Source organism: Tursiops truncatus, chromosome 6 (genome assembly GCF_011762595.2).
Source record: "Tursiops truncatus isolate mTurTru1 chromosome 6, mTurTru1.mat.Y, whole genome shotgun sequence".
Lineage (NCBI taxonomy): Eukaryota > Metazoa > Chordata > Mammalia > Artiodactyla > Delphinidae > Tursiops > Tursiops truncatus.
This window is the reverse complement of record NC_047039.1, coordinates 101,771,266-101,785,125: the sequence shown is the minus strand read 5'-3', so window position 1 is coordinate 101,785,125 and position 13,860 is coordinate 101,771,266. Positions and strand designations below refer to the sequence as shown.

The 13,860-nt window shown below is 39.1% G+C and overlaps 1 protein-coding gene across 1 annotated transcript in view; it reads left to right on the top strand.

Moving 5' to 3' along the window:
• Positions 1–13,860, top strand: part of MEGF9 (multiple EGF like domains 9) — an 84,984-nt gene that overhangs the window by 35,850 nt on the left and 35,274 nt on the right. Inside the window, exon 2 of the mRNA XM_019946481.3 lies at positions 6,562–6,763. Within this exon, the coding sequence (XP_019802040.1) occupies positions 6,562–6,763 (202 nt within the window). The remainder of the gene's footprint in view (positions 1–6,561; positions 6,764–13,860) is intronic.

Sequence of the window (13,860 nt, the reverse complement as noted above, 5' to 3'; positions counted from 1 at the left end):
TTGAAGGAATGGAGTCAGAGATTGAGTTTTGCAAAGGTATTTCCACAATTTTGCAAGAGGCTATAGATAGAATTTCAGGCTATATTCCTGAATCAGATTCCTGTGAGTGCTCTGTGTTAGTTGTATTTACAAGTATTTTTTTCAGTATCTATGCTTAAGTGCAATACTTGTTTCATAATCATTTTAGTTCAGCAACAGTGCTGATATCAATGAACATTTCTTTATGAGATTTGCATCATGAATTGACTGAGGACACAATTTTTTTCACTTTCTTATTCAGTCTTTTTCAAATCTTTCACTTCTTTTATAGTTCTTTTTTATCTGCAAAAGGCTAACACACTATTGTATCAAACTGCCTTAGTCTTCAGACATCATAGTTAATTACAGCACTCAGAAAGGACTTCAGAAACAGGCACAGAGAAACAAAGGACACATTAATTAGGCCATATTACTACAATTAATATTTTTCTAAAAACTCCCATCGAAGTAGCTGCAGTTACCAAAACATAATTAAAATTCTGTAGATGATATAATGGACTTTTTACTGAGCTAAGGACACGAGTTGGTTAAAAGTTGAATGCAGGGAGAAGCCTACCAGGTGTATGAAAAGCCCGGAAAAGATCTTTAATATGTTCAAGGAGATAATCTCTTACCAGGACAGGTGTTTTTGCATAAAGAGGGGACTTACGGGACTTCTTAACAAAATTACTTTTTTTTTTCTTTAGGGCTAAAATTTTCATCTTTTGGCTTTGGTAAGGGATGTTTGAAAAGTGCAGTGTTTAATTAATTAATTAATTTTTAATAAATTTATTTATTTATTTTTGGCGGCGTTGGGTCTTTGTTGCTGCGTGCGGGCTTTCTCTAGTTGCAGCGAGCAAGGGCTACTCTGTTGCATTGCGTGGGCTTCTCACTGCGGTGGCTTCTCTTACTGCGGAGCACAGGCTCTAGGCGCACAGGCTCCAGTAGTTGTGGCTCACAGGCTCTAGAGCATGGGCTCCGTAGTTGTGGTGCACGGTCTTAGTTGCTCCATGGCATGTGGGATCTTCCCAGACCAGGGCTCGAACCCATGTCCCCTGCATTGAGGTGGATTCTTAACCACTGCACCACCAGGGAAGCCCTATATTTCTGTGTTTTTGTTTTTTTGTTTTTTGCGGTACGCAGGCCTCTCACTGCTGTGCCCTCTCTCATCGCAGAGCACAGGCTCTGGACGCGCAGGCTCAGCGGCCATGGCTCATGGGCCCAGCCGCTCCACGGCATGTGGGATCTTCCCGGACCGGGGCACGAACCCGTGTCCCCTGCGTCGGCAGGTGGACTCTCAACCACTGCGCCACCATGGAAGCCCCCTATATTTCTATTTTTAAACAGTTTGGCTCCAGATTTTAGTTTCTTATTCTTCTTCGGGGTTCAAGTCACTGTATTTCATTGTTCTTCAGAAGCCAAACAAAAAGAAATGTCTCCCTGCTAATATATATGTTACTCTTCTCTATTTTTCTGTAGAGTTTTCCTAAGAATTATAGGGCACTGAAAGGAAACACTCTACTCAAATGATGGCGAGTTTATTCCATATTTACTCATAGGCAACCAAATGAGCCTTTTGGCATTTCATTCAGACTTGTCTGTGATTAGCGTTTTGTGTCCTCTTCATCTTGTTTCACTCCCATTAACATACACACTAGTGCCTTACCATCAGTCATGTCACAGACTCCTTTGTGCCGCTCTGGTGTCTAAGATTCTACCTCATTAAAAAGTCAGCACTTCATCTCTTGTCTTTGGCTATAGGTCCTTCCCACTGCTTTTATCGATTGACATGTCTTTTCTTCTTTTTTCATATTGCCAGTCTCCTAGAAAATTGCATTGTTTCTGCATTAACTCCTATCTGGTTCCGTATGAATGTCAAGAACTGTGAAGGCTCTGAGAGTTTACTTACAAGCTAATGAGTTATCCTGACACAATTTAATGCATGTTCATAGTCCTTTATATTTATTACTGTTACTCATACTATTCATTTAATTTGGATCATTTCATTTGAGGTTAAACACTGGGATAGGGCCTCAGATTCTGAGCTCCAAACTGAAAAGATGCATATGTTCCCTGGCACTTGACTTGGTATGCTTTATTTCAGCTTCCTTCCCTTTGGTTAATCTGGAGAGGAATGTTAATGTGATAGTGTATTTTTGTCTTGCTATATCAGGTGATAGCACTTCATCCTGGCCCTAGGGTGATCGTCTCTTCTCTTGCTGAAATATTTGCAATTCACCCCACTACCGTTAGGATGATTAGTACCAAGGGCATATAATCAATAAATGCTCTTTTTTTTCTCTCTAAAACCATGTCCTACACCCTTTTGTTTTCATCGTTGTATTTGTAGGCACCCATGTTGGTAATGTATGGAGCCCAGCATATGAAGGATACGCTGTTCTTCTCTACCTGACCCACAGCTTAAATTCCTGAATGTCAGGACGCTAGTTCTATTTCACAGACATTGTCCAAAACTGACATGGTAATAAACCTAATCCCAGGCTTTCAGATCTCATCACAAAGCTGTGGCCTGTGAATCTGGCCATCTAAATTGTGTTTCTATTATTTTATTTGGAATCCCTTTCTTCCAGCTATTGTAGTAATTATTTCGGCACTCCAAACGGCTTCCAGTTTGTGTTGGGCCTGAGTGTTATAGGTACTGTATTATGCCTGTTTACAGATGAGAGAAGGAAGGGACAAGGAGGTTAACTAACTTGCCTAAGGTCATAAAGTTAGTAAGTGATGGAGCTGAATTTAAACCTGTAGCTGTCTGCTTCTATAGTCTGTACTCATATCTGCTTCACTTTACTGCCTTAATCTTTAAATTACTGTTGTATGAGGGTCATGGGTGGTAGTTGTTGTTATGGGTTCAAACAAGGGGCAATAGAATTAGAGTTTATGGAGGAGTAAATTTCAGCTGATTCTTGAAATAAGGGACAGATTTAAATATGTGGAGAGGAGAGAACATTACAAGGAGCACAGAATGGGACTGAAAAGAGTATGTTCAGGGGATAATGAAAAGGCTGAATCAGTTCTATAGAAATAATAAATAACCAACAAACTTGGTTACTACTGAAGTTTTATCCATAAGACTTGATTGAAAAAAATACTTAGTTTTTTGGGCTTCCCTGGTGGTGCAGTGGTTGAGAGTCCACCTGCTGATGCAGGGGACAGGGGTTCATGCCCTGGTCCGGGAAGATCCCACATGCCGCGGAGCGGCTGGGCCCGTGAGCCATGGCCGCTGAGCCTGCGCGTCCGGAGCCTGTGCTCCGCAACGGGAGAGGCCACAACAGTGGGAGGCCCGCGTACTGCAAAAAAAAAAAAAAAAAAAACAAAAAAACCTTAGTTTTTATCTCAAAGTTCTTAACAGTTTTACTAAAAATGTTATTCATTGGGAACACTGATTCACATTTTAGATGGAAGCACATTAGTAAAGAAATAATAGAATAAAATTCTCAGTCTTTATTATAGAGTTTTTTAGTCCATTCATTTTTCTTGAGCTAATTCTGCCCACACCGGCACAATTTGCTTGGTTTAACTTGTGATGAAATTGGTCCAGCAGGAGGAATTGAATGTATGTTGGAATTCTGCCAGATTTTGGAAGAAAATGTTATTTTTAGCATTCTGGTCATTTTTGGTAGAGTGAAGGCCTTGCCATGAAGTTGTTATTGGCAGGTTTACAGACCACTAAACACGGCTTCCTTATTTACAAAAACCACACACACACACACACACACACACACACACACAAACCAAGAAACTAGAAATAATGTAAAAACATGTAACTCTGTCACAGAAATGTCATGCTTATGTAGCTTAGTAAAACTAAGAATCCTGATTGAGACGGGAAGCTTATTCCTTTTCTAAGTTTGGGGCTGAAGAAATCTGAACTGTCCTCTGGGTTTTGTAACTAATTCACCACTCAAGCTTAAAATATACATAAAATAAACAAATTACTTACATATTCATTCATTTGGTATATTTACAAATTAGAAGAGGTGTGAAGAGCAGAGAGATAAGCTGACACCAAAGGTTAGGAACTGAAGAAGTGTGGGCCAAGAGTTGGTCAAGTGAGAATATCTTTGTGGAATCCTTTGTTTGGACTTGTGTGCATAAGCTATTTGTGATGACATAAAGAATTTTGAAGGTTAATTTCGTTGTCTAGAATAGAGAAGCAAACTTCTTTATAGCTTTCTTTTTAAGACTCTGGATTTGCAGTTTATCCAGTATCTTTTTAAAAATCATCAAAAGTTATGTTAAAGATTTTTTTCAAGCTAAACTTTTATCTATATGTATAATGTCATTTTATATATTGATAGTTCCTTACTTATTCAGAAGTATAATTTGTCATAGATTTCTCTGAGCTTTTTTTTTTTTTTTTTTGTGGTACGCGGGCCTCTCACTGTTGTGGCCTCTCGCGTTGCAGAGCACAGGCTCCGGACGCGCAGGCTCAGCGGCCATGGCTCACGGGCCCAGCCGCTCCGCGGCATGTGGGATCTTCCCGGACCAGGGCACGAACCCGTGTCCCCTGCATCGGCAGGCGGACTCTCAACCACTGCGCCACCAGGGAAGCCCTCTCTGAGCTTTTTAAACCGAGGTCCATAGCTACTTTGGAATGGGGGCTATTCCTAAAATATGTACAAGGTTTTATCTGCAATTGACTTTAACTACATGTTTCTGTATATGGTTAGAAAGCCCTATGTTGATACTTTGTCAAACTATGTGGAAAATACTTTCTTCTTAATAGAATGAGTATAAATAATAGCAAAAAACAAATCCTAACTGACCTTTAAATGTATCTGCATTAAAAAGCTAAAGCCGCTAACACATATATACGGAATCTAAATTTAAAAAAAAATGGTTCTGATGAACCTAGGGGCAGGACAGGAATAAAGACGCAGATGTAGAGAATGGCCTTGAGGACACGGGGGTGGGGGGGGCGGGAAGCTGGGACGAAGTGAGAGAGTGGCGTGGACGTATATACACTACGAAGTGTAAGATAGCTAGTGGGAAGCAGCTGCATAGCACAGGGAGATCAGCTCGGTGCTTTGTGACCACCTAGAGGGGTGGGATAGGGAGGGTGGGAGGAAGATGCAAGAGGGAGGGGATACAGGGATATATGTATACATATAGCTGATTCACTTTGTCATACGGCAGCAACTAACACAACACTGTAAAGCAATTATACTCCAATAAAGATGTAAAAAACAAAAAAAATCTAAAGCTGGGACTCCCCTGGTGGTCCAGTGGTAAAGAATCCACCTTACAATGCAGGAGACACGGGTTCGAGCCCTGGTCTAGGGAGATCCCACATGCCGTGGAGTAACAGCCCACATGCCACAACTACTGAGCTCGCATGCCACAATGAGAGAGCCCGCGTGCCACAAACTACAGAGCCCACGCGCTCTGGAGCCCACGAGCCACAACTAGAGAAGAGAAAAACCCACAGGCCACAACTAGAGAGAAGCCCGGGTGCTGACATGAGGAGCCCGGGCGCTGCAACGGAAGATCCCGCATGCCGCAACTAAGGCCTGATGCAGCCAAAAATAAATAAATAATAAAATAAGTCTTAAAAAAAACCCACGGAAATGATTTTTTTTTTTTTTTCTGTACGCGGGCCTCTCACTGTTGCGGCCTCTCTTGTTGCGGAGCACAGGCTCCGGATGCGCAGGCCCAGTGACCATGGCTCACGCGCCCAGCCGCTCCGTGGCATGTGGGATCTTCCCAGACTGGGGCATGAACCCGTGTCCCCTGCATCGGCAGGTGGACTCTCAACCACTGCGCCACCAGGGAAGCCCCTTGGAAATGATTTTTTTTTTTTAAAAAAAGCTAAAGCCAACTACTTCTAAATATTTTCATTCAAAAAACTGTTTGAAATAGCTAAAGAAAATGTTTATTTTCTAAATCTTTTAATTTGGGAAAGAGATTCAAATTGTGATTGGTTTTAACCCACTGATCAGGATGCCCCTGTAAACGTTCTCACCTGGGATTTATTGTTTGTCATTTCCTCACCTTAAAGTTGCAATTCTCCGTTAATTTCTTCCTGGGAAGAACATACTAGTTCATGATTCCAGCTGTAGCACAATCTTGTCTGACCTGTATAAGTTACCACAGTCAACCGTCTGCGCTTCTGCTGCTATATAGCGGGATTATTTATTATTTAACGTGTAGTCATTTCCAGCATGTGCTCTCAGTGCCATGTAGATAAGCATAGGCCCTGCCTTTGGAGATTTCTAATCCAGAAAAACTAGTAATATACAGACCCACCCATACATTGGAATATAGGGTAAGAGGGCTAGAAGATAAAGAGTGCTGAAAAAGAAATTGAGAATGTTAGTTTTATAATTAGTTTATATACTTTACTGTATATAATTCCCAATTTAAATAAACTAAATAGGATAGAAAGTGAATTTGAACTAGACTTAATTTTATCCATCCTTACAAAGTTGTCATGAATATTTATTAAGAAAAATAAAATAGAGCTCATTTTATTAGGAAAGCATTAAACCTTAATTGATATCTCTTTCCCTCTTTTCTTTGCAGGATATGTATGTAACTGCTCTGTGGTCGGAAGCCTGGATGTGAATCGCTGCAACCAGACCACAGGGCAGTGCGAGTGTCAGCCAGGCTATCAGGGTCTTCGCTGTGAAACCTGCAAGGAGGGTTTGTACCTGAATCGTACTTCCAGGCTCTGTCTGCCATGTGACTGTAGTCCACGTGGAGCCCTCAGCATACTCTGCAACAGGTAAGCAGCAGAAGTTGAAGGTAAAATTAATTTTATTTTATCACACACACAAAAAGGCCTCTGCTCTCAAGGACCAGACTGGTTTAAATAAAGGGGCCATAGATTTACAAAATATTTCACATATTTTTATCATTTTGTGAATTATATTTGATGTCAAGATTTAAAAGCTTCTAATTTACTGATTTAGTTCTTCAAAAGCACCTCGGTAACCAATTTTGCCTTGTAATAGTTTCTCTAAATTTCATGGGAAAAAAGTATTGAGAAAGCAGTCTGCTTCCTGGAAGCAATAACTTCCAGGCATTTCCAGTGAAAATGTCCTTGTTATGTTTATTAACATACTATTAGAGTTTCAGGAAACTTATTCTTTGGTTTATTTTTTCTCTTTTCAAAATTCTAAAGCTGTTTCTTTGCACATGTAAGGCTTAAACTTGGTAATATCCTAATGTCTTTAATTAGTGTGAAAAAGACTGGTTTCACTCTATGTACCAGTATATACATTTTGGGGGACCAAAACTAGATTAAGCAGAAATTGTCTGGAAATTACCTTTAAAATAGTAAATTATTTGTAGGTGACTTAATCTAGTAGAACAGTGCCCTGTAATCTAAGGATCTGCCTTCTACTCCACTGAAAGTAATTATCATTTGACCTTGTGTGAGGTACTTAGCTTTCTGTGGACCTCAAGTGAAAAAGCTGAAGAGGCAGTGTTATGTGATGAAAAGAACAGAGCTTTGGGATCAATCTAACCTGGGTGTGGATCCCAGATCGGCTGCCACTTAGGAGCTTTGTGATTTCAGCAACTTATTTCACTTCTCTGCGCCTCAGTTTCTTCTCAAGGTTGTTGTGAAGGTTAAATGAGTAGAATCTATGTAAAATACCCAGCACACCTCACTCAATTAATTCTGGTTTCTTTCAATTTCAGAGGAATATTGTTGGCTTGATGAGGGAGTATTTTTAAATAATCTTTAGCTCCTTGGCAGAAAAGTTTCTTTATACTTAGCAGTAGATACTTTGGATGCTTTATAAATCATATAGTACAGGGACTTCCCTGATGGTCCAGTGGTGAAGTCTCCTTGCTTCCACTGCAGGGGGCCTGGGTTTGATCCCTGGTTGGGGAACTAGGATCCCACATGCAGCGTGGCGCAGCCCCCCCAAAAAATTGTATTGTACAATACTGTATCATATTGTACTTCTATTAAAAATATAGATGTGAACTTAAGAAGTTTATAATTTCAAATACGACAATAATCGATGTTTATGATGCTTGGTATTTTTAAATAGTTAACTGTCTAAATCCTCATAACAACTCCTTTTATGTAGGTTATTAAATCACAAAGATAGTAAGTGGCAGAAAAGGAATTCCAAATTTGGTCTTCCAGTACTAAGTCCAGTATTCTTATCATCATGCCGTATAGCTTCTATAATGAGAAAACTGATAATCACTTTGTTACTTGAGTTTGAGAATATAACGGTTGCTTACCATTGCTCCCTTTACTCCCCTAAAACATGCTGACACAAGTTATATTCAGAAGGCCCACATTTCTTACCATTTTAAAAGATGAGATTTGTATAAGTTTGTTCATTCTGGTACCTAAAGGCATGTCCACTACTTTTTTTTTAATAATATTTATTTATTTGGCTGTGCTGAGTCTTAGTTGCGGCACTCAGGATATTTGTTGTGGCATGCGGGCTCTTTGTTGTGGTGTGTGGGCTCCTCCCTAGTTGCAGCGTGTGGGCTCCAGAGCACATGAGCTCTGTAGTTGCGGCATGCAGGCTCTCTAGTTGTGGCACGTGGGCTCAGTAGTTGCTCCATGGCATGTGGGATCTTAGTTCCCTGACCAGGGATCGAACCCGCGTCCCCTTCATTTGAAGGCGGATTCTTAACCACTGGACCATCAGGGAAGTCCCCTGTCCACTACTTCTTTTAAAATAAGATTCTGCAAACACGTTTGCTTTGAGTACTTTTGGAAAGAGAAAAAAGTGTTTACTTCTAGGCCAAACTACCTTATTAGAGGAGAAAGAAATGAGAAGGAGTGAGAGAGAGTTTGAAAAGCTGGAGAAGAGGGAAAAAAGTAATACTAATGTTTATGTAGTATACTGCTGTTTTCATAGGTCTTTTACAAATTACTTTTTATTTATCTTTTCCCTGACAGTGAATGTCGTCAAGTGACATAGGCTAAAACACCATTCTGAAAATAGGTAGTAACTATAAAGTAGTGGAAAAGTGCACTGGACCTTCGAAAGTCTAGGGCAGGGGTCTGTAAACCAAATCCATGAACCAAATCCAGTCCACTGCCTGTTTTTGTAAATAGTTTCATTGGAGCACAGAAGCCTCATTTCTTGATTGTTTTGGCCCCAAGGATAGGCATATTAAAATTTTGAGATAAATCCATAATTCTTTTCTATGAGTTACTACAGAGTAATATTTAATTAAATTTTTAAAATAATATTATTTCAAAATGTCAGGCAATTTGTCAGAGCAAGCAATGCATCACAAAAGTCATTTAAAAACTTGTACTTAAAGAAAGTCATTAGAAGGAAGGCATGGGAGCTCAGAATCCAGCTCTAAGCACTGCATTTCTTTTTCTTTTCGACTTTTAATTTTATTTTATTAAAAATGTTTTCAACATCTTTATTGGAGTATAATTGCTTTACAATGGTGTGTTAGTTTCTGCTTTATAACAAAGTGAATCAGCTATACATATACATATATCCCCATATCTCCTCCCTCTTGTGTCTCCCTCCCACCCGTCCTATCCCGTCCCTCTAGGTGGTCACAAAGCACCGAGCTGATCTCCCTGTGCTATGTGGCTGCTTCCCACTAGCTATCTATTTTACATTTGGTAGTGTATATATGACCATGCCACTCTCTCACTTCATCCCAGCTTACCCTTCTGCTTCCCTGCGTCCTCAAGTCCATTCTCTACATCAGCGTTATTCCTGTCCCGCCCCTAGGTTCTTCAGAACCTTTTTTTTTTTTTTTAGATTCCATATATATGTGTTAGCATACAGTATTTGTTTTTCTCTTTCTGACTTACTGTCACTCTGTATGATAGACTCTAGGTCCATCCATCTCACTACAAATAGCTCAATTTTGTTTCTTTTTATGACTAATATTCCATTGTCTATACGTGCCACATCTTTTTTATCCATTCATCTGTCGATGGACACTTAGGTTGCTTCCATGTCCTGGCTATTGTAAATAGAGCTGCAGTGAACACTGTGATACATGACTCGTTTTGAATTACGGTTTTCTCAGGGTATATGCCCAGTAATGCGATTGCTGGGTCGTATGCTAGTTCTATTTCTAGTTTTTTAGGAACCTCCACACTGTTCTCCACAGTGGCTGTATCAATTTACATTCCTACCAACAGTGCAAGAGGGTTCCCTTTTCTCCACACCCTCTCCAGCATTTATTGTTTGTAGATTTTTTGATGATGGCCATTCTGACTGGTGTAAGGTGATACCTCATTGTACCTTTGATTTGCATTTCTCTAATGATTAGTGATGTTGAGCATTCTTTCATGTGTTTGTTGGCAATCTGTATATCTTCTTTGGAGAAATGTCTCTTTAGGTCTTCTGCCTGTTTTTGGATTGGGTTGTTTGTTTTTTTGATATTGAGCTGCATGAGTTGCTTGTAAATTTTGGAGGTTAATCCTTTATCAGTTACTTCATTTGCAAATATTTTCTCCCATTCTGAGGGTTGTCTTTTTGTCTTGTTTATGTTTTCCTTTGCTGTGCAAAAGCTTTTAAGTTTCATTAGGTCCCATTTGTTTATTTTTATTTCCATTTCTCTAGGAGGTGGGTCAAAAAGGATCTTGCTGTGATTTATGTCATAGAGTGTTCTGCCTATGTTTTCCTCTAAGAGTTTTATAGTGTCTGACCTTATATTTAGGTCTTTAATCCATTTTGAGTTTATTTTTGTGTATGGTGTTAGGGAGTGTTCTAATTTCATTCTTTTACATGTAGCTGTCCAGTTTTCCCAGCACCACTTACTGAAGAGGCTGTCTTTTCTCCACTGTGTATTCTTGCCTCCTTTATCAAAAATAAGGTGACCATATGTGCATGGATTTATCTCTGGGCTTTCTATCCTGTTCCACTGATATATGTTTCTGTGTTTGTGCCAGTTCCATACTGTCTTGATTACTGTAGCTTTGTAGTATAGTCTGAGGTCTGGGAACCTGATTCCTCCAGCTCCGTTTTTCATTCTCAAGATTGCTTTGTCTATTCGGGGTCTTTTGTGTTTCCATACAAATTGTAAGCACTGCATTTCTTACTACAAGAAAGGAAGTTAAATTGACATGAGACTTGAGGAACAGAAATGGGAAGTTGCAGGGCTATGTACTTTGGCAAGAACATATGGGTGAACTCTGAGGAAACACCTCTATGTTCTGCTCTGCTATAAATTATATGTGGGTAGGTTAAGGGAAAAAGGAAATTGTAGGCAAGTAGTGTGATATGTAGCAGAAAGGAGGTGGAATCTGAAATTAGTACTTTGATTCCATTCTTGATTTAGCCACTTACTAACTGTACAATCTTGATCCTCAGTGTTTTCTACTGTGAAATAGGATTCATAAATGTAGCATGAAGAATTTTTGTGAGAATTAAATTGTGTGTGTGTATACCCACTTACATTGTAACTGGCACTTAGATTCGGCTCAGTAATGCCCCAGTAGTTGAGTCTGTTTTTATTTTATTTTATTTTATTTATTTATTATAAATTTATTTATTTATTTTTATTTTTGGCTGCATTGGGTTTTTGTTGCTGCACATGGGCTTTCTCTCTAGTTGCAGCAAGCGGGGCTACTCTTCGTTGCAGTGCAAGGGCTTCTCATTGCGGTGGCTTCTCTTTGTTGTGGAGCACAGGCTCTAGGTGCATGGGCTTCGGTAGTTGTGGCATGCGGGCGCACTAGTTGTGCCTCGCGGTCTCTAGAGCTCAGGCTCAGTAGTTGTGGCACATAGGCTTAGTTACTCCGTGGCATGTGGGATCTTCCTAGACCAGAGCTTGAACCCGTGTCCCCTGCATTGGCAGGTGGATTCTTAACCACTGCACCAACAGGGAAGTCCCCTGTTTTTTTTTTTAAAATGAGGAATAGAATTGGTGACTCACAAAAGAGAAGAATTAAGTCACCCAGTCTTGGGTGTGAGTAGGGGTTGGGATATCTGTTTCTGTTGGTAGGCTTTTCTTTTCACTGTAGAAGAAAAGAAAGTTTAGCTTATTTTCTTCCATTTTAAAGAAACCCATATATGCTTTTTAAAATTGGACATTTCATACTTTAGAATAATAACAGCTAAAATGAATTGAATGCATGCTAGGCACTATCCTAAGGCCTTTGCAGGTAGTGATTAATTTAATCCTCACAGCAACCATATCAGGAAGGCACTATTATTATTATTCTCATTTGTACAGGAAAAGAGTTGCAAGTTAGGTAATTTGCCTAACTTATGATATAGTAGCCAGTAAATAAGAGTTGGAATTGAAACATATACAGTCTGGATCTATAGTATATATTCCTATCCATTATGTTGGTATAGCCCCTCTCGAAATCTCAGATATTGAGCAAAGTGAGTGAGTATCATAAGAAACTTTGATGCTGTGGTGCCAACTACTTGATATTTTATAGGAATTTCTTCTGATTATATAGTTGGTGCTATATAAATAACTCTTCTTGGGAAAGAGTAATCCCAGTTTTAGCTTAGTAGACATTGAGAACATTAGAGGAAGTTTATAAATATATGCTAAATTTCTAAGTAGAGTAGTTTAGAGTAGGAAAAAAGCAGGAATAATTAGGAAAGGATTCCCAGAGGAGGTAGGAACTGAGTTGTGCCTTACAGGTTATGATTTGGGAAGAGAGATGAGAAGAGAAAAAACATGAGAATCCAAGAGAATTTCCTAAGTTTATGCCATGAGATGAGAAATATGATCTCCTAACACATATGCAAATTCTCTCTGTCATGACCTTCTTGTTCTTTTTTTTTTTTTTTTAAATGAAAGTAGAATTGTGAACTCAATTCTGTCCAGATTCTCTGATACATCTACTGTCATACATCTACTATGAATGAATAGCTGGCTTTTTAAAAATTTATTTGCCTGTTCTTTTTGTTTTGCCTGTTCTTTATGCCCATATATTTCAGTGGGAGTTTGCCCCAGTGAGGGTAGAATTTGGCTGCAGGAGCCAGATGTGGGTTGAGCAATGTCTTTGTGTGCAAACACAAGTTCCTTTATGTACTGACAGATGGCCACCCCTCACATCAACAGTGGTGTTCAAACCTGTTTAATTGGGAAGGATTTGGTCTACAATATCTGTCTTTTCACTTTTGCTTTTGGAATGCATTTCTAATATTTTCCTGGTTCACATTTGGACATATGTTGAATAAATGAATGGAGAAATCAGATAGCATTTTATCTCAATAAAGCAGTATGCCTAGTGAGAGCCTGACTCTCTTAATATAGCCTTAGAATGTCATCAGGGTTGACTTATATGTAGGCAGTAATATACTGATTTGAGATTTTTTAATGTATCCATAGTAGGTTAGTATACAAGGTGCATCATTTAAAACTGTCTCTGTGAGATAACGAAGTTCTGTCGTTGCGTAATATCCTTTCCCATAAAACCTGTGGTTGCTGCTGTATAGTGTATGTTGAAATATTTACTACTTTGCATTTTTAATTATGGGAATATGCCCCAGGGCAGAGTGTAAAATTTTACTCATGAAATAAACTTAGGCTGAAATAAATGTCAAATAGAAAGATGACAAAATTGCCAAGACTTACATTCATATGGGGCTCTGAAAATCATCTGTTTTGTAATAATAAGGAGTAACAGTTGCTTGTGTAAACTCTTACTTATTACTTTGCCTGTAATTCTGGGACATCAAGAAAAAGTTATTTGATCACTAGAAACAATTAAAACTTGAGGAAACCTTTGTCATTTTATTCACTTATTTCATTTAACAGACATTGCATTTGCCAACTATATGTCAAAAGATATTATTTCTGTGCTCAAGGAACTTGAAATGGAAAGATAGAAACACAAACATAATATGAGTATTTATAAAGTACACAGGAGATTCAGGAGGTCTTGAGAGAGGAAGTTGC